This window comes from Podarcis gaigeae, assembly GCF_964106915.1.
Source record: "Podarcis gaigeae genome assembly, chromosome: 6".
Lineage (NCBI taxonomy): Eukaryota > Metazoa > Chordata > Lepidosauria > Squamata > Lacertidae > Podarcis > Podarcis gaigeae.
This window is the reverse complement of record NC_139682.1, coordinates 44,705,721-44,730,395: the sequence shown is the minus strand read 5'-3', so window position 1 is coordinate 44,730,395 and position 24,675 is coordinate 44,705,721. Positions and strand designations below refer to the sequence as shown.

General features: G+C 42.1%; 1 protein-coding gene across 1 annotated transcript in view; it reads left to right on the top strand.

Annotated features, from left to right (window-relative positions):
* BLTP3A (bridge-like lipid transfer protein family member 3A) overlaps window positions 1-24,675 on the top strand; it is a 54,844-nt gene that overhangs the window by 24,801 nt on the left and 5,368 nt on the right. The window contains exons 6-20 of the mRNA XM_083744903.1: window positions 14-154; window positions 1,306-1,476; window positions 3,587-3,758; window positions 6,198-6,284; window positions 7,014-7,184; window positions 8,862-9,016; window positions 9,559-9,700; window positions 13,503-13,696; window positions 14,212-15,743; window positions 16,968-17,155; window positions 18,371-18,522; window positions 18,637-18,787; window positions 20,256-20,521; window positions 22,249-22,357; window positions 22,664-22,767. Coding sequence (XP_083601029.1) covers window positions 14-154; window positions 1,306-1,476; window positions 3,587-3,758; window positions 6,198-6,284; window positions 7,014-7,184; window positions 8,862-9,016; window positions 9,559-9,700; window positions 13,503-13,696; window positions 14,212-15,743; window positions 16,968-17,155; window positions 18,371-18,522; window positions 18,637-18,787; window positions 20,256-20,521; window positions 22,249-22,357; window positions 22,664-22,767 — 3,735 coding nt within the window. The remainder of the gene's footprint in view (window positions 1-13; window positions 155-1,305; window positions 1,477-3,586; window positions 3,759-6,197; window positions 6,285-7,013; window positions 7,185-8,861; window positions 9,017-9,558; window positions 9,701-13,502; window positions 13,697-14,211; window positions 15,744-16,967; window positions 17,156-18,370; window positions 18,523-18,636; window positions 18,788-20,255; window positions 20,522-22,248; window positions 22,358-22,663; window positions 22,768-24,675) is intronic.

Below are 24,675 nucleotides of genomic sequence, written 5' to 3'. Positions count from 1 at the left end.
CCCCTCTGTATAGGTTCTAACATTTAAAGAACTCACCTGGCAAACGCTTCGCATAGAGGCAGATGCTACAGAAAACGGAGATCAAGATCCTGTCACCACCCCACTAAGACTTATTACGAACCAGGGCAGAATCCAAATATCTCTTAAGAGAAAGGCAAGTATGGAAAGCGCAGTTGGATGAAATACTTAGTAGGCCCCACAAGTATGTTCAGATAACATCCTTTGGTCTTCTACTGAATATTGGAGATCTGAAATTCTTTGCTTATGCAGTCATTCTGCATTCAATTAGAAAGTCTGTGTTCTGTAGCTGTAATGAATTATTAAAATTTGCATTTTATTTTATTTTTATTTCGTAAGGTTTTTATGAGGGACGTTGTGTGGCATTGCAGTGTGGTGTAGTGGTTAAGAGCAGTAGACTGGTAATCTGGTGAACCGGGTTCGCATCTCCGCTCCTCCACATGCAGTTGCTGGGTGACCTTGGGCTAGTCACGCTTCTTTGAAGTCTCTCAGCCCCACTCACCTCACAGAGTGTTTGCTGTGGGGGAGGAAGGGAAAGGAGATTGTTGGCCGCTTTGAGACTCCTTCGGGTAGTGATAAAGCAGGATATCAAATCCAACCCCCCTTCTTCTTCTACTTGCAGTATGTTTTGTCTCAAACAGTAATAGAGATGAGTGGGAATTCATAGTTAACATTAGGGTGTGTAATAGGTGTATAAAAGCAGAGGTCAAGGTACTGGAAACTATGCTTGAAAAAGAAATCAAACTCCCGATTTAGGGCCATCTCAAGTTTCCTCCCCCCCACCCCAAAAAAAAAAAAACATTGGGTTTTTTTTTTTAAAAAAACTTCAGCTTGTCCAATTTCTGTCATGCCCTCCTTTAGACACTGTGGTAAAGCCCATGGCTGTGCAGATACCAAGCACCCTACAGAAGTACATCATTCTTCACATATGATAACTTGATTATTATATACAAATTCCCACAGTGAGATGAGTGCTTGAAACACCCACACAGCATAATCTGTTCGTTTTCATGCTCTAGCAAGTTTAACAACGCAACCTGTTCCTTTCTTCTTCAAATAAAAGTGGTAAATGCTGAGCTATGAGCATGCTGGCAAATGTAACTTCCATCAGATACCAGAACTAGATATCTGCAATCAGCCAGAGGCGTTGCCTGCTTCTCACTTTGCTGTTGTTGCACATGTCCACGGAAACTCAGTTAATTAGTTCTGTGAAGTCCCATCAGCAAAGGGAGTAAATGTTTTTGGACCAGATGTTTATGCTAAACTTTTTTTCTGTTTATGAGACAGACAAAGGATTGTAATGTGGTGGCATCCAAGCTCATGTTCCTTCTTGATGACTTGCTGTGGGTGCTGACTGATTCTCAGCTGAAGGCAATGATGAAGTATGCAGAGTCCTTGAGTGAAGCCATGGAGAAGTCAGCCCAGCAAAGGAAAAGTTTGGCTCCTGAACCTGTCCATGTAAGCAGCTCTTCCTTACATGCTATGATGGTGTTTGGTAAACAGCAAAGACATTAGTGAAGAAGCTTTTACTGGGTATAGAATTTTCTGTCACTGTCAGGTGGCTGCCCTTTTGTCTTTCACATAGTGGCCACTGCAGAGATTTTGCTTGCTGAGGAACAAAACATATTAAATATGAGAGCCAGTGTGGTGGTGTGGGTAAGAGCAGTAGATTCGTAATCTGGGGAACCGGGTTCGCGTCTCCGTTCTTCCACATGCAGCTGCTGGGTGACCTTGGGCTAGTCACACTTCTCTGAAGTCTCTCAGCCCCACTCACCTCACAGAGTGTTTGTTGTGGGGGAGGAAAGGAAAGGAGAATGGTAGCCGCTTTGAGACTCCTTCGGGTAGTGATAAAGCGGGATATCAAATCCAAACTCTTCTTCTTCTTAAATAGAAATGGACAGTTCTACCATCTCTTTTCTGCCACTGTTTTTTTTAAACCCTCTTGAGACATCTTCTTCAAATGTTTCATGTGAAATAGTTACTATCATTCCCCACCTTCAGTGCATTGGTATCCCTCTTATGCCCCTTCCCTCATGTTCTCTCTTTAAACCACCCATTAAATTACACTAATTGCCTTTTAAAATCTTTATTAACTTGGTGTTGAGATAGCATAAGCAGTCGGTGCTTAAGATGATCCAATTTTATTTTCCATAGTAACTTCCAAACTGACTTCCTAAAGAACATCCCACAGATTTTTGGCTCAGTAATTATGAGGAGATGTCAAGTCAGTGAAGAGAAGAGATGGGAAGAGCTTTAGAGAGGGCAGCCTTGTACTCAAAACTGATGAAATTCAGGGGAGTGATAGTTATAATAACAATATACATAAGAATAAAAGAAGATCCCTGCTGGACTTGTAAAGAGGCAAAGGCTTTCTGGGAAATGATATATAATGAGTTAAAGAAAATGTTTAAAAATACTTTTGTTAAAAAACCAGAAGCCTTTTTATTGGGTATAGTGGGTAAAGAGATACCAAGGGAAGATAAAAGACTGTTTATGTATGCAACAACTGCAGCAAGAATTCTTTTAGCCCAAAAATTGGAAACAACAAGAAGTACCAACAAAAGAAGAGTGGCAGATGAAGATGATGGACTTGGCAGAACTGGCGAAGCTGACAGGAAAAATCCGAAACCAGCAAGATCAAGTATTCCAAAAGGACTGAACTCAATTTATATATTTGAAAGATTCTTGTAAGCATTTAACATCACTAGCAGGGTTGTTTGAAGACGTGTAATGAGAAACTTTCTACCTTTCTATATTTATTTAAATTTTGAGTTATTTTGCAATATGTGTAATTGGAAAACGCACAAAATACAATGATATAAAGGTTAATTTTGAAAGCCAGGAGGTGGGAGAGAAGGAAGTTGACAGGCTCTAAAGAGACAGGGACTTAAAGTGGAGTGTAATGATGTAAACGTATATTATTAAATGGAAAATAAATATATATAGAAGATCCCTGCTGGATCAAACCAAAGGCCCATCTAGTCCAGCATCTTGGTCTAGCAATGGCCAGTCAGATGCCTATGAAAGCCCACGAGCAGAATCGGTGCAAAGTAGCCCTCTCTCCAGTTGTGATTCCCAGCACCTGGTATTTTGAGTTATACTCCTTCTAATACTGGAGGTGATATACAGTCATCATGGTGAGCAGCCTTTGGTAGCTTTATCCTCCATGAATTTGTCAAAACCAGCAGTGGTGAACCACCAGCCTGGGAGCCTAGCTAGACCCATCTCATAATGCTAAGATCAGAGATGAGAGAAATACTGCCTGATCTTTAAATAGTAAGGCTAAAAGGCAACATTTCTACCCATCCTGAAGATTCCTCATTGGTATCCCTCACTTGAATTCATGCTGCAGGTGAAAAGGAAGAGCCAAGGCTGCAAAAGAACAATCTTCATTTAATTAGACATTTTCAAAGCCTCACTCACCCCATATTAAATTTCTGTTTCAGTAGAGCACCCTCTAGGGTTTTATTTAGTATAACCTGTGTTGTCTCCTTCCTCGTAAAATATAAACCCATTGTTTCACCTTGGTTCTATATGTATATGCCTAGGCTTAATTTCTCTGTTATAGATCACACCTCCAGCTCCAAGTGCTCAACAGTCCTGGCCTCAGTCATTTGGGAACAGCCACAAAGTGATCAGCCAGTACTTCGAGAAACATGATATGAAAGAGTCTTCCTACCACCTTCTCATCTCCCGTCTAGACCTTCACATCTGTGATGACAGTCACACCCGAGAGACAGGTACCCAAACACAAACTACGATTAGGAGAACCTAAAATTCTCTTTCCTTATTCCCTTCCTCCCCGCCCCATCTTTTCTCATGTGTCTATCCACTGCATGGTCTTAATTTTTGAGCTCTAAAATTTTGCTATTGAAAAGCTGTATTTTATAAATGTTGTAAGCTGTTATGGGAAGTCTAGTAAAAAAAAAAAACCAAAGCAGGTTACAAGTCTATATAAAAACTATAGGATGAGAGACTTCTTACAGGCATCAGTGAGGCAGTAATCTTGGTTCAGAAGTGACTAAGAGGAAAAACTGCATATTTTGAGGAGAAACATGAGGTTCCCAGCCCTTTGTTTTTCTCTTAAGGCAAATTATGCAAGAGGCACTTCCAGAGAAAATTGGGGTGGGTGGGACAAAGTGCTTTACTCTTACTCCAGTTATTTATCATTCTCTGCCAGTGATCTTCCTCACATATTTTTAATCATTTCTCATCCACTCCCAAACCAGGCTTTGAAACCATAAGTATGTTTGTGCTAAAGGAAGAATAACCAAGGTGGGGATAACATCTAAGCAACCCCTCTCCTGCCCTATTATGCTTCCTGACAAATTACCCTTCTTCTACGTTAGTAAACATGAGCTTGGGGATCTGTTTTTGCTGAGGTAATATGTAGTTCCATCCTGAGATTTTCATTTTCATTTTGAGCTGAAGTAACCAGACTGGTTTGGATGGTTTTCTGAGGACACTGGTGGAAGTTGAAAAGCAATTTACATAAGCAAATAGAACAAACACTTGATCTTATTGAAAATAACTTGATTGCTTTCAAATTCATCTGGTCTCTTATGGCTTTTGAATCCTGGCTGGGAAAATCTGGAGTAATTCAACTAAATTAATCTGGTGAATTTTCTCTTGAGTTTTCTGGTGATCTTTCTCTACTTGAAACAATTTTTACCTCCTTGAGGAACCATCTTGCTATTTTGGTTTGTCCTAGTTTTAATCCTATTCCCGGGTGGGTGTTCTTCATCTGCAGTGGTTGCTATTGTTACTATACAGTGGTACCTTGGTTTATGAACTTAATTCCTTTCGTAAATCCGTTCTTAAACCAAAGTGTTCTTAAACCAAGGCGTGCTTTCCCATAGCAGCAGGGGACTCAATTTACAAATGGAACACACTCAACAGGAACATGTTCTGCTTCCAAGGCAAAGTTCACAAACCAAAACACCTACCGTATTTTTCGCTCTATAAGACGCACTTCCCCCCTACTTAAAAATAAGGGGAAATGTGTGTGCGTCTTATGGAGCGAATGCAGGCGGGAGGCTCTGATCAGTGCTCCCTTTAAAGAGCCACATGGAGCTTTTCCCTTGCCTGGGAGAGGCTGCGTGCGGCTATCCCATAAGCCAGGACAGCAAGTGGGATCCCTGCGCAGTGATCCCGCTGGCTGTCCTGGCTTCTGGGATTCAGAATATTTTTTTTCTTGTTTTCCTCTTCCAAAAACTGGGTGCATCTTATGGTCTGGTGCGTCTTATAGAGCGAAAAATACGATACTTCCAGGTTTGCAGTGTTCTTAATCCAAGTTGTTCATAAACTAAGCTGTTCTTAAACCAAGGTACCACTGTATATCCCTTTCCCCCACATCACTGACAGACTCTTTATTATTAGAATAACATGTCTCAAAAATATGTAGTTAGTTCTTTTACCTGAGTGCTATTTCTTCAGCATTATTCCAATTTGTTTTCTTTGTTTTATTTCCCACAGTTAGTGCATATTTCCCAGCAATTTCATTAGCTACAGCCGTGTAGATGTTTGAGAAACTAGTATCTCTATCCAGTGGCACTAGAGGCCCGGTATATATGTTTAATACTTCATAGTGTCGGTATATTGGAGGAATTTTGTTGTCGGGGCCAGTGATAATAGGTTAGATTATCTGTAAAACAGATTTTTAAAAAAGATGCTTGAACTGTGTTCTTTAGAAAGCTTCCCTAAGGTACAGTAAAATATATAAATGTGTATTGGACCGCACATCTTTAGAGCTCAACAAGCCTTTCAGTTACAGCTGGTGAAAGCTGGTCTACACAGGCCACTGATTCACATAGATTTCCAATTAACAATCCCAGAGGATGTTAGGGGCCAGTGAACTACTCTGGAAGTTGTCCAGAATTGCTGTATTGGCTGTTAATCCACTCCTCTGGAAGCAGTCGGAATATAGGCAGAAGCGCAAAGAGTGACAATTTTATAGTATAAATAGGACAGAATCCCTGCTGGTGAAGAACTTGTCTTCTCCAAAGCAGTGCAGTGACTACAGCACTGTGATCTGGTATCCTCTTCAGCCTATATGAGAATGCTGGACTCAAAGAAGTATCACTCAAAGAAGAATGCTCACCTGCACAGTTTGTTTCTGATTCTCCTGGTGTAAGACTAGTAAAAGACAAAAAAAAATTGGTTTTTTCATTTTCCCATAGGTGCTTCCAAACATGGAATAATGGGAGGTGCAATGCAACTAACATTTAGGAGATTGGCCTTTGACTATTATCCTTTCCACTGGGCAGGTAAGAACATTCCGTGAGTCTCATTTGTAATTTAAACAGTGTTAATGACTAAGAACTGGAATTTTAGCCAGTCTACCTCAATTTAGTTTTGTCGGTGTGCTGCTGCAATAAACTTCTCTAGTACCAACATTATCCTATCACCACCATGGAATGGATAGGGAGAGGAGGGATGGTGCACAAAAGATGTGTGGAAATGTATACATGGTCTTTCTGATTGAGGTTTATAGGTTGTTTTTAGCAGGGCTCAATGTGCAGTTACATTGCTGAGATTGCACTAATTGCAACAACATTCTTCATAGCAGTCATAATACCAAGGAGCAGAATATAGTGAATCCAATGTTCAACAAATATGGTTTCTGTGATATAGGAATTCACTGTCAAGGGAAGATTTGAAAGAACTGAGTGCAACAAGTTAGTTATGGTTGTACTTTCATTGTGCTAAAAATTGTGCAGAAATTCACTGACATAAAACAATGAGCAGAGATACAGCTTTGAAAAGCTTTTGAATTTGAAACCCAAATGGCAAAATTTGTTCACCTGTGCGATGAGTGGTACTAAAAGGAGACAAACTCTCCCATCTGAAAACTGAACTATGCCGCTAACAAGGAAAACGAATGCTTTGGCTGTTTGAGGAAGGTTGTGCAGAGTACAGTAGAGCATTTGCAGAATGGATCATTGTGTAGTTGAGAGACAGTGGTCCTTTTAATATTAACCTACTGTATTATTCAGGAGACAGCTGCAAACACTGGGTGCAGTATTGTGAGGCCATGGAAACCCGGGAACAGTGGGCAGAAAAGCTGGTGAACGAATTCCAAAGCAAGATGGCAAAACATGGTGAAAAAATTAGCTCTGCCTTCTCCAAAACCACAGGAAAAGATTCTCCCTTCAAAAAGAGACCAGGTAACACAAAATACATATCTTTCATACTTGCTTAATCATGAATTCACCAACTTCTGGGGACTTTTGAGAAGACATGTGACCCTCAAAATATGGGTATCCCTGTGTTATGTAAACTCCTGTTGAATCCTCCACCTGCCGCAGTTCTACAGTTACTAACGTGCCATGTTGAACATTGCAAAAGTTAGGTCTGAGACCAGAATAAAACAAAGGTTTAATTCTGGAAAGATTTCTGAATAGAGTTCCCCAAACCAACTTGCTAGGTCAGCTGTGTCAACAGCCTCCTCCCTCCTTTCCCAAGTAACCATCTAAGATAATACATGGGGCCAGCAGTTGTTCCAAGCTGCACCACCTCTTCTTGCCCCCAAGCCGTTGGCCATTTCCTTTCCGGGAAGGTGGGAAGGAAAATTTACTTCCCTCCTGAGAGCCAGTGTGGTGAAGTGGTTAAGAGCAGTAGTCTCGTAATCTGGGGAACTGGGTTTGAGTCTCCGCTCCTTCACATGCAGCTGCTGGGTGACCTTGGGCTAGTCACACTTCTTTGAAGTCTCTCAGCCCCACTCACCTCACAGAGTGTTTGTTGTGGGAGAGGAAGGGAAAGGAGAATGTTAGCCGCTTTGAGACTCCTTCGGGTAGTGATAAAGCGGGATATCAAATCCAAACTCTTCTTCTTCCATCAACATTGTAGCATATTGGAGTGTTAAAAGATTTGGCACGGAGTCTTGCTCATCCACCATCTTAGGGTAAGGAAGAGGTAGTCACCTTGTGGCAAAAGAGAACAAACCAGTTTTCATGACCCACCATGTATTTTGTTTGAGGTTTACTAGGAAAAGAATGGTTTCAATTTCTACCTACTTTTCCCCCTCTTGGGTCTGGGAGCTGAGGGAGATTGTGGGCAAAGGGTATACTGCTGCTGCCTCCCTACCTGAATATAATTAGGGTGAATGAGCATTCTTTTGTGGATGTGGGAATCTCTTGCTGCAATTTATGGTGTGATCATTGAGTGCCTGCTCTAGACCACTTGAGAAAATTAGGGCTTCCCCAGCACCTGTGCAGGCATTGGGAAAGGGGGAAGTGGTGCAAGGAACTCCAATGTTTTTCTTTCTACAAATTGTAGTGCAAAGTGAGAGCAAAGTTTCTGCCCTTTCTGTGAAACCTCTGGCATGTGCTGAAAATGAGAGGGGTGACTACGCTGGTCCAAGATGCTTTGGTGCCTGAAGTAGGACCCAAATGGTCCTCCTTGGCTAGGGCCAACACTTTAAAAAGTTTTGTTGCATCACTCAGACACCAATTCCTGCCTCTCTGTTCTTCTCCCTCCCCAAATGCTACATAGCAGGGCTTTCCTTAATGGGAGTAGTTAGTGGCCATGATAAATAATAGCTGGGAAGTCAAGCCACAATCTGTGGCTCCCTGCTTTTGAGTTTTCACCAAAGTCCCTGAATCTAGAGTAGTAGGCAGGGTTTCCAAGAACCATGATTGGTTTCCTTTTTAAGTACAAATTATTGATTGGAAGAGCCTACTGTGTTTTCTCAAAGTATTACATTTTTTCCATGCTGTATTATTTGCTTCGAAGCCAGTGTTCCATATCAATACAGAATTGGGGGAGGGGGGAGGACTACCTTGTTAAATTTTGTGTTTGAAAGAGAATTTTGCCTGTTCTGATGACTGAAAAATGTCTTTAAGATGGTCTTTCTAGTTCTCAAACAAGCTCACCAGAGAAAGGGATACCTCAAGCAAGCATGCCATCACCTATCCTATTTGGACTCCAGCGGCCTGCATGGAATAGACTCCGATCTAGCTGTGTGGTTGTCCGAGTTGATGATTTGGATATTCATCAGGTACAGTTATTGATAGAGTATCTGCTGCCACATTGTTACTTGCTCATTCTTCCTGACTTGTGAACCAAACCATAGGTTCAGACACTTGCTCACTTCTTTATGCTTTTTAAAGGACAGTACAAATGCCCAATACATGTTCATTTTTTTATTTGATCTTAAACAATATCAGCACAAATGTTGTTCTGTGGCTGAAAGTAGATCTTTTAGTAAATATTTTCCAATCTAAGCTGCTGCCTTTGTTACCACATATTCAGGTGTTTGTTGTTTTTCCAAAGAAGGAAATAGCTGATTACTCTGCCTCAAAGAGAGAAAATATACTACTGTAATATGGTCATATAATATATCATTTTTTGCTATTGACTTGTTTCAGCTCACATGTTTTTCAGCTTTAATTTTTGAGATTCTAGATTGAAGTAGTGCTTCAGAGAAACAGTTCTTCTGTCTTTTAGACCTTGGGCACCTTTTGTACACTGTCTTCTATTGTTTTCAGACAGTCATTATTTTTACTCTTGAATGAGAATCCACAACTCCTTGTTTTTCAGGTTTCCACAGCTGGACAACATAGTAAGAAACCCTCAACCCTGCTCTCATGTAGAAGGAAACTGCTGAATCTTCCTGATCATACCTCAGCTATTCATATTGAGTTCACTGAGTACTACTTCCCAGACAATCCAGATTTTCCAGGTACCATATTTTTCGCTCTATAACACGCATCTGACCATAACACGCACGTAGTTTTTAGAGGAGGAAAACAAGAAAAAAATATTCTGAACAAAACAGTGGGTGCATGATTTTTATGGTTCATGCTGTGGCCACAGACATGTGATCTGATGGTGAGTTTGGGGTAGCCCAATGCAAAAATCCTGAGGATCCATGTGGATCCGTGCTTTGTAACCACGTTTTAAGTGGGGAGGGAAGGAAAAGCACTCAAGGGACAAGGAGCACGCGTGGAGAAGGAGCTTTTCGGTGAGCTGAGCGGGGAGGAGGGAGGGAAAGAGCACTGTTGCTTTAAAGGTATACTTAAGGTACTTGCCCTGTGCCTGGGTTTTTTTCCATTTAACAGTTTGCAGCCTTTTCCTTCCGCTCCTTGTTTTGAGGCAGAATAGATTTGAGCAAGTGAGGAGGACTTGGATTGCAGGGGATTCACCATTAGCTGTGTAAAAGCGCTCCTCCTTGCAGCCTGAGTGATAAGCAGCCACCAGCAGCAATAGAATGGAGCACAAAAAAGTGATAGGGGCACTAGGACCCAGACAATGCTCGAATCTATCCTGCCTGAAAACAAGCTGCTCCCTCCCAGCGGATCAGCTGAGACGCAGGGATTTGCGAAGTTTTCCCCTCTCCCTCATCCCCAGCCTTTTTTCTTTAACTTCCTGGTTTTCACTGCGTGGCTCAGAGCTCGAGGTTGGTTTTATTTTGCTGCTGGTTGCTTAAATTTTATCTTTCCTGCCGTCCCTCTGCAGCCTCATTGCTCTGTTTAGAGAGCGCACGGACCTTTGCTAGCGTCTGTCCCTCCTCCCGTGTAAGCGGCTGCTGCCCGCTTTGCTGCCATGGCTCTCCTTCCCTCCCTCCTCCCCGGCTCCAGGTCGCTTTAAAGCAAGCAAAGCGAGAGAGCCTCGTAGAGTGTGTAAGCGGCTCCTCTCTGCTTGACTGACGGCAGCCATGGCTCCGATCCGTGCATTCGCTCCTTAACACGCACAGGCATTTTCCCTTACTTTCTAGGAGCAAAAAAGTGCGCGTTTTGGAGCGAAAACTACGGTAACTATTCTACATCTACTCAGGAGTCTACAGGTCAAACTAGATGATAAATTACCTCCATATCTCTGCACTTGAATGCAACATTTTTAAAATACAAATTGCTAGCATGAAAGTATAATCCTTTGCCACTGCTATTGTCTCAATTCAAATCGGTGCAAAGAAATAGAAGCTCCACAATGTGGAAGAGCCCCATGTTAACCCAGCATAAAATACTCCTATGAGCCTACTGGACACCAAAACATCTGAAGCACATGGGCATTACAGCCACAGATGACTTCTGGAAGTGTAAGCTGCCACAAGCAGACCTAGCTCAACTCTTTTGGAACTGCCCAGTATCAAACTCTTCTGGGAATGAGAATAATTTGGTGCTGGACAAAACCATGTCAAAAGGAGACACCATGCGGTGACATACCTGTCAGGTGAATCTTATCAAAAGGTCAAGATGGATGGTTCCATACTAGCAGCAAAATGAATAATCATCCAACACTGGAAAGCCTGGGCCACACGTAGCACAGAAAACTGGATACGAAACCTCCTACAACTAGCAACCCTTCAGAAAATTCTGATCCATAAACTGCTTGAAGAGTTCAGCTTCCAAGAGATTTGGAGTACATTTTTGGAACTATTCACTGAGTAATACCCACAAGCAGAAGAAGTGGGGGACACAACTTCTTCAACCTAACCCCAACACAGCACTTACATTCATTAATCCTAACCCCTCTCTGAGTGTGTGATTCTGAACAGTGTATAACACACCAAATTACTGGACATTGGAAATTAAAATGTTGTAACTATAAAAATGGAGTGCAGGAGGGGAGGGGGAGGGAGGAGGACTATAGTGTGTGTGTGGAATTAGGAACTGTACTATGAAAACCCTAAGAAACTATAGATTTTTTAAATGGTGGCAATTAGCATATGAAAAACTTCTGTTAGCTTCAGTGGGAGCTTTTTTCCTATGCAAATGCTTGGAGTGGAGAAATCAATCTGAACTGAGACCATTGTTGGGAGACAAAGGCGTAAAACCTCCCACACCAGGGTCCTGATCCATACTGGGGTGTTTGTGTATGTGCCAGCACTGGCATTTTGTATAAATTCTAAAACAAAAAAGGACCTTAGTTCTTATGGTGGAACACATGGTTTGCATACAAAAGGTGTCCAGGTAGGACTGGGAAAGGACTCCTATGTTCCCTAGCAAATAGCTACACTTGATGGCACAGATATGGAGCTAACCTATCATATAGTTTGGCTCTATTTGTCTAATTTACAATATTATTTCTCTTTATTTGCTTTTGCATTCTGAGGAAGCTGTATCTTTCTTCAGGTTTGGAAATTTGCCTTAAGAAAGCCTATGAGGAGATTGAGGAATCCCAACGTTAGTTTGGTCATCAGAGATGAGAGAAATCTTCCTAGCTCAGTTCCCCTTTTTAAAAAAATGTGTGAAGAAAATGTGATACCACTTCTTGTTTCTTCAAAGCATTCCGACCCTTTGGAAGAAACTGTTTCAGTAAATAAGAAATGATATCACATTTTCACCCAGCCAGCAGAGAGGGAGAAATGAAGTGCCAGAGGCTGTTGTCCCAATGCAGATTAGATTAGAAACTGGTTGAGGGGGAGGCTTCCCCTCCCCCCATGCTTGCCCTGAGTGTTAATCCCTTCAGCAACCCATGCCTCCTTTCTTCTTTCCCTCACACTTAATTAGATTTTGCCAGTTTCTTTTCTTAAATATCTGCCACTAATCTCTGATAACAGTGTATAGAATATGTGTTCCCTTGTGTGGCCTTTATTTCACAGTGGGTGTTGTGGAGATTTAATTCCTGCAAAATATTCGAGCTAATTGGATGCAAAGTGACACTGGTAATGGAGAGTGTTGTAAATGGGAGGGAGGGGAGGTGAAAAGTCTCTCCTGCATCCTGCTATTTACTCACACTTACTGCTTCTGTCAACACCCTTCTACTTCTTGAATCTCTATTCCCTGTCCTTCTGTGTATTATTGGAGGCATACCTTTGTTGGAGCAAGGCAGGGAGGGCTTGGGGAGCTTGGATCTACCCTGCTTATCTGAACCAAAGACAGCTTCAAGGCCCTGTGGAGGAGGTGAATAATTACCCCCCTCCCTTCCAACCGAGAAGTTGTATTCATTCTGGAGGGAAAGGGATGAATCATCGCTGCTGCATTATCTCCTTCCCTTTGCACCATTCTTCAATCCAGCAGCTTGTGCTTGGGGTGGTGGAAGCACAAGAATACCTTTCTCAGCCAGAATGGTATGGAAGAAAGTAAAGGCATGTACCCGAGGACATAAACTGGGGTGTAGGCAAAACCTGTTTCCTACTCCATGTGCCTTCAGTGAGAAGCAGGTTTTGCTTCCTCTCAGCTGGCTCCAAGATTACATCCCATTTACTTTGCCCTGGATGTTGTTGAAAACCAGTAATACAGCTGACTTCAAAAAAAGGAATTGTCAAATTAACTACATGCAGTAATCAAGACGATAGACATTGCCAGAGAGGTCCAGAATGTATCTGATGGATTTAAACTAGAAAAAAAAATGGCAGGGTCATAGTAATAGACCCTTATAGAACCGTAAGGTATTTCAAAATGGATTGTTGTAAGAGGCCAGATACTAAATTCGATGTTGTGTTGTAACACACATGCAGCTCTTAACCTGCCCTCCCCCTTTATCTAGTGCTGCCCAAACTACTGGAAGGCTAACTTGTCCTTTTTTTTCATTCTCTCTAGTCCCATGCCCAAATTTGTACCTGCAGCTGAATGGTTTGATATTCACTTTGGACACAGTAAGCGTGCTCTGGGTGAACTTGTTTTGCCTTGATCTCTATCGCAGTTTACAGCAATTCAAAGCTATATACAAACTAGAGAATTCTGGCAAGCAGGATGAGCACATTGATGTCAGACTGGATGGCTTCATGCTCAAGGTATTTTCTTCTGCTCTGACTTGAATGAGGTAAAAGGGAACTCATGAGACAAGGAGGGCGGGTGACTGAGGGGAACAACTTCTGGCTTTTTGAAACTATAGTTTTGCTATTTATCCTTCTCTACACAGCTTGTGGAAGGTTGGCAGCTTTCACTGGTGCTATTATTGAGGCAAATCATGAAAGCCCCTAGTTAAGAGGAAAGTACTAGTGCTTCAGTAATCAGAATATGTAGCACAGTATTGAATATTTGGAGGACATCAGGTTGGGGAAGGCTGGCTCAGAGCCTTCTCACCAGTTGCAGTAATTATTTTACCAAACACGACTATAGTTCCTTCAGTGTGCTACACCAGATCAATTTCTGACTCAGCCATGAAATTATTTAAAAGCATCTTTTTTTTATTAACATCTGCCAAAGAAGGGATAACTGTTATGTTTTCAAGCTGAGGATATAGGATAGTTTGCATGTCTATGTTGATCATTTTTCATCTTTCCCACCCCCACCCCCCCAATTGTAGCTAAACATCCCGGTGGAGAAGAAAGTGGTCGATCACCGGGACCGTCCCCAATGCCTATCCATTCGTGCATCAGAAATAACAGCTACCAACACAAGGCATGCTCCACACTGCAGTTGTTTAGCTCTCCAGAACCTGTTCCGTAAATTTGCTTCTTCAGAATTCTTCCACTCCAGCTACACCCAGTTCCCTAAATTTCAGGATAACTTCAGCCTCCTGCACACCCTCTTTTTACGTCATGCTTATCAAGTGGACACTAAAGCCCAGAAACATGCAGACTTTCCCCTTTCCCCCGGCAAGTCCTCCGCTTCTGAAGACCTTTGGTCTTTCAATTTCGCTGAGCTCTCGTTGGACTTTGAGGGAGCAAAGAGCTCAAAAGGCAAAGCCCTTAACTTTATTCACCCATTTCCACTCTGTGTCTGGGCCTGCCTCCCAAAGAGATGGGAGGTAGCTCAAGCATCAGTGCCGCATGTCTCTTCTGCCTCACCAGCTAAAATCAAACCTTCCGCTAGCTTTAGTAATCATGCCAAACATCAGCACCTTTCCAGAGAAGAGCAGTTCTGCCAAAGATCAAAGACTGAGCAGGATTTGAAAAGCATCTACCTCGCCCCAGAGACAAAGGAAGTCTTGGAAGAAGAAAACCACATTGTTAATGGTGAAGGAAATGTTGATGATGTGGAAGTATCTGCAGATGTCCATGTTCTTCTGTATTCAAGTGCACACATGAAGGTGCGACTCAACCACTACCAGTATTTGATGCTACTTAGGATGAAAGAAGTTCTGTTGACATTTCAAGAGCAGCTGACCCAAGACACTCAGGAAATAATTGGGTCCCCTCTAGATTCCATAAGCACTTGTATGGGCGTCATGTTCGGCAGTGCTGAGCTGGCCTTGCTAATGCATCCTACTCCAGATTCTGCATTGGAACCTAGGTCTGTTGACTCAGATACTACAAGCCTTATAGAATCTGAACTCTCCCCTTCAGAGAGCAGGGAGGGACTGGTTGCTGAAGGCAGAGAGCTGAGATCGGACGCTAGCTCAGAGAAGGAAGATGGCAGCCCCATGAAAGTACTAGAAGATAGTGGAATTGATAGCACAGATGGTGTGGTGGCATTGCAAGATGGAATGCTAAAATCCCAGAGTGACGGAGCCCTAGTAGGAGAAACCTCAGTAGAACGAGGTCTTGTAGAAGAAGCACATGAAGCTGAAGAAGTCCTTGGTGCAGAAAGACCAAGTGAGCTTGAAAATTTTTCTCCAACTCCTCAAGGTCTTCCTTCTAGTCCATCTTCCTTTGTAGATCCTTTAGGTGGCATACAAGTTTCTCTAAATGGACAAGAGGAGCTAATCCCTCTGAAAAGCATGGAGCTGGAGTTATCTAGTGCACTGCATATAACTAAGGGTGCCACCAAGGAAGCCTTGCATGCGACCATGGACCTCACCAAAGAGGCCATGTCAATGACAAAAGATGCTTTCAGCTTAAGTAGGGAAAAGATGGCTTCCACAATGCAGAAGATGTTTGTCCACCCCCAAATTAAGTGAGTAATTTTCTAATCACCTATGTAGCCATTCTGTAAGTGCTATGATAGCGGCTTTTCACACTTGAGTTTTCTTTATAGTGTTGGGAATAGTTTTATGGAAAGTAGAATAAATGCCAGATAAAATGTATTTGCCGGATACAGAAATCAAAGGTCTCCACATCTCTTGTAATTTTTTTCATTCAAAGTACACTCAATTCCAAGGTAGATCATCACCTGGGCAGGGATATGCAGATGATGGAGCTAGCCTATGAAGATGGGGAAATGGCTCAGTTCTCAATGGCTGCCATTGACTTTTGTGAGATAAACATGTAACAATTTGGGATTCACCAGAGAGTGGACAAAGCCTGACCTTCATCCCCAGACACTTGGGTCACTGGAATAGGAGGTAGAATCAGCCACTAACCAGAGGTTGGGAACCTATAGCCCTCCAGATATTGTTGTTGTTGTTTAGTCGTTCAGTCGTGTTCGACTCTTCGTGACCCCATGGGCCAGAGCACGCCAGGCACTCCTGTCTTCCACTGCCTCCCGCAGTTTAGTCAAACTCATGCTGGTAGCTTCGAGAACACTATCCAACCATCTTGTCCTCTGTCGTCCCCTTCTCCTTGTGCCCTCCATCTTTCCCAACATCAACAACAAATGATACCCGACCATGGACATTGCTGTCTGGCCCTGATGGGACTTGTATTCTGTAGGACTCCCTGGGATAGCTCAGTCTGTAGAGCACAAGACACTTAATCGCAGGGTTGTGGGTTCGAGCCCCAAGTTGGTCAAAACATTCCTGCATTGCGGGAGATTGGACTGGATGACCTTTGTGCACTCTTCCAACACTACAGTTCTATTATTCTAATATCCGGAGAGCCACAGGTTCCCTCGCCAGCTCTACCTCACTAGTGTCCTCAAATGCACCTTCTTTATCTTTCTCTTATGTAAGCAAGTGGTTCCCAATAGAGCACTGCATGTAGGAATAATGTCAAGATGGCCACAAGAGAAAAATGTGTTCATCCAGTTCTGACAGTAGATGGGCTTAGCTTGCAATAACAGGGAAGTCTGTGGGCAGAGAGTTCAATTTATTTCTTTGTACAAAACACCTTATGCCACACTCCCTCCAACATATAGTGCCTCTTACTATGTACCAGCTATCATAATGATGGGCATCTTTCAATTATAATTTTGCATCTAATCCAGTAATACCAAACAGCTTTGATCTGTGCTTGTTGTTAGGGATCCCACACCGAAGACTGAAGAGGGGCCGTTGACTCCAGTGGGAGGCAGTAGTGGACGAATGCGTTTCTTCTCCATGAAAAGGACTGCATCGCAACATTCCTTTGATACCAGCTCTCTAGATGGCAGTGATAGGTTGTCGGTGGATAGCGATGGCAGTGATGGTTTTGTGATGCTTTTAGAACCTGGTAATGAGAATTAACCTTGCACTCCCCCCTTATGAATTCATCAAATAAGTTATAAAATACTTGGGTTTTTTATTTGAGGGTATTGTTGTTTAGTCGTTTAGTCGTGTCTGACTCTTCGTGACCCCATGGACCAGAGCACGCCAGGCACTCCTGTCTTCCACTGCCTCCCGCAGTTTGGTCAGACTCATGTTTGTAGCTTCGAGAACACTGTCCAACCATCTCCTCTGTTGTCCCCTTCTTCTTGTGCCCTCAATCTTTCCCAACATCAGGGTCTTTTGGGGGTATAATTTGTACCAAAACAGCATTTGTGTAATTAAAAGACACTTTTTAATAACTAGGTGGGATGGATTGTGGGAAATTCATCGTAGAATTGGTACTGTGATGGTTGGAGAAGGGGGTTCTAATGCAAACTGTGGGCTGGATCCAAGCTTAGCTTTTGGTGAATGGAAGTCTTTTGATCCTGTGGAGATATCCCCTGCTCAGCGCCTGAGGGCCCCAGTGCTGCCACTCACCACCTGGCCTAGGGCGGGGCCTGAAAGGCCTATAAGAACTGCTACCACTGCTGCTGCTGCTGGGCAGAGAGGGCTCTGTTTTGTTTTGTTTTTGTTAAAATTGCTCTTATTTTTACCTATGTCATTTTAAACTGTGATATTAATGCTGTATTCTTAGTTTTAAATTTTGATTTATGTGGAAATTGTTTCCCATTTGGTTGTGTATTTTTTTAATGTGGTTTATTTATTGTTTATGACTTTTGTAATTATGTAACTCTTGTCATGCTGTAAGCCGCCTTGAGCATTGTTTTTTTAACTGTGGAAAGGCAGCATACAAATAAAAAATGATGGTGATGATGATGATCCTGCTGGTGGAAGAGGCAATTTTCATCCATTTCCCCTTCCCCTTGCAACACCCCCTGTCTCCCAGAAATATTCTCCAAAGGATTGGAAATGCTGTGGAACAGCATGGGGAGTGGTGCTGAGCACTGCAGAGGGAAATAAGCAAAAATTGGCTCCCCTGCCTTCCACTAAAATTTTCAGTAAATTGCCTGGCACATAAGCTCTTACTTAGAAATGCAATTTTCCTTATGGGGCATTTACCTTTTTAAAATTAATCCAGTCCAAGTGTGTAGTCTTTTTAGATGTTTCAGGATTCTGACATTCCTGTTTAAGTGCTATAAGAATTGTATAGTAATTACTGAACTTCTTGATTTTTCTTCAGAGTCTAGCCTGGATCCTCTTACCCTTGGGCACATTCCCCAAGTCCTTGATGATGCAGGCCACAGGTCAAGCCCAATGGCAGATGAGGAAAGAGAATCAACTTATATCAACAGCTCAGCTTCTCCCAGCGGACCAGACTCCAGCCCCCAGATGGTCAGATGTCATCCCTTTCTTGTTCTTTTAAATATTATTTCCTTGAGGAGTTAGAGAGAGAGAGAGAGAGAGAGAGGCTGCAGCACTCATTTGTTCTATGGCTTCCTGTTTTAGGTATCTGTCTTGGTGTTGAAAATGAAAGAAATAAACTGTGTGATAGAGACGAAAGGAGATGATATGGGACTTGCCCTTCAGGTTATGGAGCTAACTCCTGCGCACCTAGGAAATCTAAGTATGTGGCAGTTTCTGCAAGGTGACTGTACAGGTATGTTACTGACCAAGGTAAATTTCAGTAGCTTTGATGCATGTACAGAGATCTGTTTTTGCCTGTACAATACAATCAGGAGTCTTGGTGCCTATGTGGGGTGTTTGCCTTCCAGTCTTACATAGAAGGGAAAAAACACTAATTTTTCCATATAAACTTCTCTGGGATATAGATCTACAACTCTGACTTCTAGGTTTTGTGATAGGTTTACACAAGTGTCCATCTTGCTCAAGTTTGTCAGCACTGACTGGCAGGTGTGTCCAGGGTTTCAGGCATGAGTCTTTCCCCAGTCCTATCTGAAAATACCAGATATTCAACCTGACACATTATGTATGCAAAGCTCATGCTCTACCACTGAGTTATGTCTCTTTCCCCAAGCTGAAGTATTATTCACTATTTCCTGTCTTTTCTACCAATAGCAGGCACATTATTCTGCTGAACAGTCAAAAATGTAAAAAGGTGGGATATGTGTGGTGAAGAAGGCAGAAAAAGGCTGGGGAAAGGTCGGGGACAATTTTTAATTTTTTTTAAAGAGATGCTGTGTCCTCATCTCTAATATTGAGTGTGTCAGGATGTGGTTAATGAGAGGTAAGGGACACTGCTAGATTTTAGAAGGCGGTGTAGATGTAAGACAGCAGTGTGATGTCTCTGGCAAAATTACATGGCTTCAGACTCTTAAAATGGATTATTTTAGTAGCACAAGTTTCCATTTTAAAAATGGAATTGAACTTAATGTGGGCCCCTTGTTGTATATCTTTTGGCCACTAGAGAGCACAAGATATAATAGGATGGAATTAAGCTGGTAATATACTTGGGAGGACGGGTTGTTCAAAAGAATAATAGAGAGGGAACCTTAGTTTGAGAAGCCAGTTTTACAAAGCTCAGGGCTAGTTATCAAAGAGAGCTTTCATTTTGTATAAATAAAGCTGAATGCTTTAGATAATCAAATACACATAAATTTTCCATTAATATAAGACTGCTGAAAGCAAGAAAATTTATCCAGTTAGATGAGCGCAAGCCCCACGGAACTCACTGGGGTTTACTTCTGTGTTTATGTTACAAGATTGCACTGTAAACAGTTTGGGGTCATATTATTCCATCTTCCATGTCTGTAGTTGTGATTTCTATTAGGGAGGCTGATGATCCAAGGCAAAATTGATTTAATCTAGCTGCTTGGAGCCTCAGAACAGTAATAGTGCCTTCCACTAGCCAAGGTGTGGCTAACCTTTGGCCCTTTCAGATCTCACTGAACTACAGCTGTCTTCATCCCTGACCATTCCCCATGCTGACTGGGCTTGATAAGAATCAGAATCTAACAGCTTTTGTAGGGCCACAGGTTTCCCATCCCTGCGCTAGCTGATAGAATTAATGGCATTAGTTAAACAGTTTTAGTAGGGGGAGAGGATGGGAGAATTATCAACATTGTAAGCTATAGAATACTGATGCTATAACCACCTTATACTTTTAGGAGAGCTAAACTCGGAGAGACCTCAAACCAGTGAAACTAACCTGACCCAGCCTGAAGTGTCTTTACAATATGAAATAGGACCAAGTGCTGCAGTGCATTCACCTCTGGCTGTTCAGAATGGTTTTTTCCACATGCTGATTCATAGCTATCGTGCAGAGCTGCTGACATCCTTTGTTTCCAGCCTTGGACCCTTCCTTGAGGATGAGGTGATCCCTGAAGTTATTCCCATGAAGATTGAAATTGTGGACACCAAGATTACACTGAAGGTGGGAGAATGTGTACATTAGCTTTTAGAATGGATTGGGAGGAAGTGTAGATATTACTATGTATGTTCACATTTTCAAGTATACAGAGGAACAGGTATTGCTGAAAAAGAATGAACATTCCTTCTGCAAAGGTACATCCTGCGTCACTGTCCTTTTAGTGTTCTTCTGGAATGTCAGTAAACATGTGAACAGGGATTACTGGTAGACATTGTATTTTTAGTCTTCCACCCCCACCACCCCACACTCTAACCCTATTAAGATAGAAACTTGGACCATGTAGTAGAGCCCTCAGAATCTAACTCTTTGATGTTTTGTCATGAGTTATGTAACTAGCACTGTGAGTTGTTAAAAATTTAACAGGTGACCTCAGAAGACTGCTAATTGCTCTTCATTCTGGGAACTGATAAAAAGGGCATACTTAACTCATGACATCAGTCTTGTTCAGGTTTCCTGATGGCCTCTTTCAGCCTTGGAAAGGCAAGATACTGAAAATAAACAAATCTTGTGTGCTTTGCTTTCCTCAGTTATAATATTGACTTTAAAATATTCCACCACTGCAATGGTTCTAGGGGTTGCTCGTGCGTAAACCGGTGCAATGCCTGGCTGGGTTGCCTGAGTGAACCTTTTCTGTCCGGACAGCTACTCACCCGTGGCTGTCTCAATCGCTGGCAGAATCCGTCAGTGGGCGTTTCTTGAACTTCTTCCAGTAAAGAAGCTCTTTGACGCCTAGTCTCCTCCTACTCTCCCTGCGCGGAAGCCTTCTGCGCAAGGAGGGTGTAGGCAGCGGAGGACCCTTACTCTCCCCGCTGGTCCCTGGCAAGGAGTCATGGGACCGCCTCGCCGATTCCCCCATCTGCCCCCCTTTTCCACTGGTGCTATGCTGATTCTCTTCCCCGGAAGATGGGCTGCCTCTCCCCATCCCGGGACGCTCTCTGGAATCCCTCCGGAGCCCGCTCTCTTCCTCCGGCTCTGGTGGCAGTTCCCTGACAACCACCCTTTGTAAAATTCTGTATCATACAAAAGGAACCATTATTACCTGATTAGAGTGCAGTGGTATCTGAAGCAAAGGAAACTTTGGAGTACATCTTCTAAATCACTTCGGATGTGTAATAAATGAAATTTTATAGGCCGAAATCCTCAGGACCATGCACAATCTAGCATACGTACGCAGAGTCTTTCAACTTTCCTATTTCAATTAGTCCCTTCAAAAGCTGAATTCATATCTGTATGTCTGGGTCCTTTACCTTTACCTTTTAGCGTTTACAGTGGTACCTCGGGTTACAGACTCCGCTAACCCAGAAATAGTACCTCGGGTTAGAACTTTGCTTCAGGATGAGAACAGAAATCGTGTGGTGGCACAGCAGCAGTGGGAGGCCCCATTAGCTAAAGTGATGCTTCAGGTTAAGAACAGTTTCAGGTTAAGAACGGACCTCTGGAACGAATTAAGTACTTAACCCGAGGTACCATTGTACATATCTATAGTGGCATTGCACTACAGATGGCAGCAAAGAGCTGCCGCCAAAAGTTATCTGCATCTTCCCTGCTCCCAGCCCACATACATGGAAGCATGGGCGTCATTATATTCTGACCTCAGACTGGGTTTGATCGTCCATTGTATTATAATAATGCTTTATTGGGATAGGGTATGGAAATGCTTGCATTGATAATATGGTTTCTGCAAAAATTGGAGAGAATAATTTTTATAGCTAATATTCTTTGTTTTGCAGGATGACAATCCTCGAATATACCCTACTTCTCCTGGTCCTGTGCCTTTAATCCTTGCAGTGGACCATGTTGTTGTTTGTTGTGATGATGATGGAGTATTCTGTATAAAAGGTCAGTGCCATGAATGGCAGTAGCAGTGGCTGGAAGATGCTGCAGCTAAAACAGCTAAGCCTGCTAGAACCTTTAACCCACCCCAGCTTCCTTTTTGTTGCTATGATGATTAATATGGCATTTAAGTGGCATGTAAAATATTTATTGGGAGACTAAAATTGCAATGTGCTGTTGGATATTGCTGCTCAGTTATTTCCCTCCCTTATCTTCAGTTTCTCATTCTGAAAAAAAATTGGAGGCTTAATCTTAACATCGACATCCTGCAGGTTATTTCATCATACTTGTGTTTTCTGCATGCCTTTTCAGTTGCACAGGGGGAAGGATCTTCTATGCAGAAGAGGCTTCAGAAAGATCTTAAGAAACAGCGGAGAATTTCTGCAGTTTCAGCAGGAAGCAGTGATGAACTTCAGGTATGCCCTATGTTAACAGCTTGCAGTCACTAAAGGAAAGGGGAGGGAAATGCAAGCCTCTACCTGTGTGTTTATTTCCTTGCTAATGTACTTACAAATATCAGCTCTTGTGTACTCATTTCTGGATATCTCAGTTTCCTTTCCCTTCCCTCTTTTCACATTTCTTTGCAGAAGCAAAGGCAAGCATGTCATTTGCTGATTTTCAGAGACAGCACTGTAGCATTTCTTGCAAAGACTGCTATCTGAAGCAGGATTTTGAATAGATACAATATTTATATTCACCAGTTACCATAATAATGGAATAAATATTAATACATATATCAAAATGATTAAGAGTGTAACAGATAACACTGATAGCAACAAAAAAGAGGAAAGAACGTTCTATTATAACCATCTTGCATTATGACTTCAAACACTCTTCATCAACACAGTTGGTTCATGTGAATGTATGAATAATAGAATCATTCAGTCTCTGGTACCCAAGACTGGAGGTTTTTTTAAAAAATGGCTCTGGCAATGGTAGGAAGTAAGCTAGCATACTGGGCAACTTCATTAGTAATAAATGCATTCTTACCCTGATTAATGGCCTTTCCCTCCTATAAGGGAAATTACAATTAACTTGCTTGCATCATGGTTGTACAAAATGACCAAAATAAAGAAATCTGAATTGTGAACTACATCAAAAAGTGCTGTGTCAATAGTAATAAAATATTTGCTTTTTAGAGGAAAACATCCAATATAGTGCCAGCTTACAATGTTTCCCTCTAAAAGACAATTACTTTAGCATTTTATTATTACTTTTTAGTGTTTCTGAGGCTGCAGATTTATTTCATAGACAATCAATAATTCAGGAAAAGCACTATTAATATTGTAGTTTCCGCTGTGAGCTGTATTGTTGTAAACATTCTCTGCTTATAGTAAAAATCAACAAAATCTGGCAGTTCATTGTACTGTTAAAGTTAATAGATAAGCAGTAAAGTGAATTAGGAACCTGTGTACATGTATAAATCAGAGTCCCAGATAATTTTCTGTCACAGTTTTAGGCTTGTAAAACCTGCTGCATTTTCTTTTGCAATGTCTACTTTGCATTCTTTTTAAGTGTGTGTGTGAAGGCTCTTTTCCTGTGCTCGCTGCACTCCATATTTGAGGACTCCTTTTTGCAGGCATCCCCAAACTTGGCCCTCCAGCTGTTTGGGGACTACAATTCCCATCATCCCTGACCACTGGTCCTGTTAGCTAGGGATGATGGGAGTTGTAGTCCCAAAACAGCTGGAGGGCCAAGTTTGGGGATCCCTGCCTTTGTGTCACACATGAGGCAACTGAATAATGCAAGAGGGACAGATTTGAGTAGAGCAGTGATGGAGAAACACTGAGTGGAAAAATGTGGTAGTTTTAAACAACAGCAAAGGTTTGAATGGAACAGGAGAAAGGAAAGGGAAAAAGTGGGGGTTTAAAACAAGATTTGAGTACAATGAGAAGGGAATTGAGAGAGGCTTTGTTGCGTTAGCTTTTTGGTGTTTGCCTCTGTGTTGTACCCATCTGCACTATTTCCTCTTGTTAAAACTTTTTTTAAAGCAATTCCTTTATGTTCTTCTTTCTGATCTGTTGAAACCTCTTCCATTATATTAAGCCACCACGTTTCCCCTCTCATTGTCTCTCCTTTCTTGCTTCTGTATCACAGCCACTGATGTTATGCAATCTGCCTTCTCTTCCCACCATCCCCCATCTTGCTGTAACTTCAGCAAATCCAGGATTGTGATTTTGTGCTACAATTCCTGCATTGGGTGCTGCATAATGACAAAACTAGTACAAATATAGTATATGTATATACACAAACATGCACATCCCAAACAAATAGGTATCGGTACAAAATATGATGCTGTTTTGCATTAATTTTTATTTTAAATA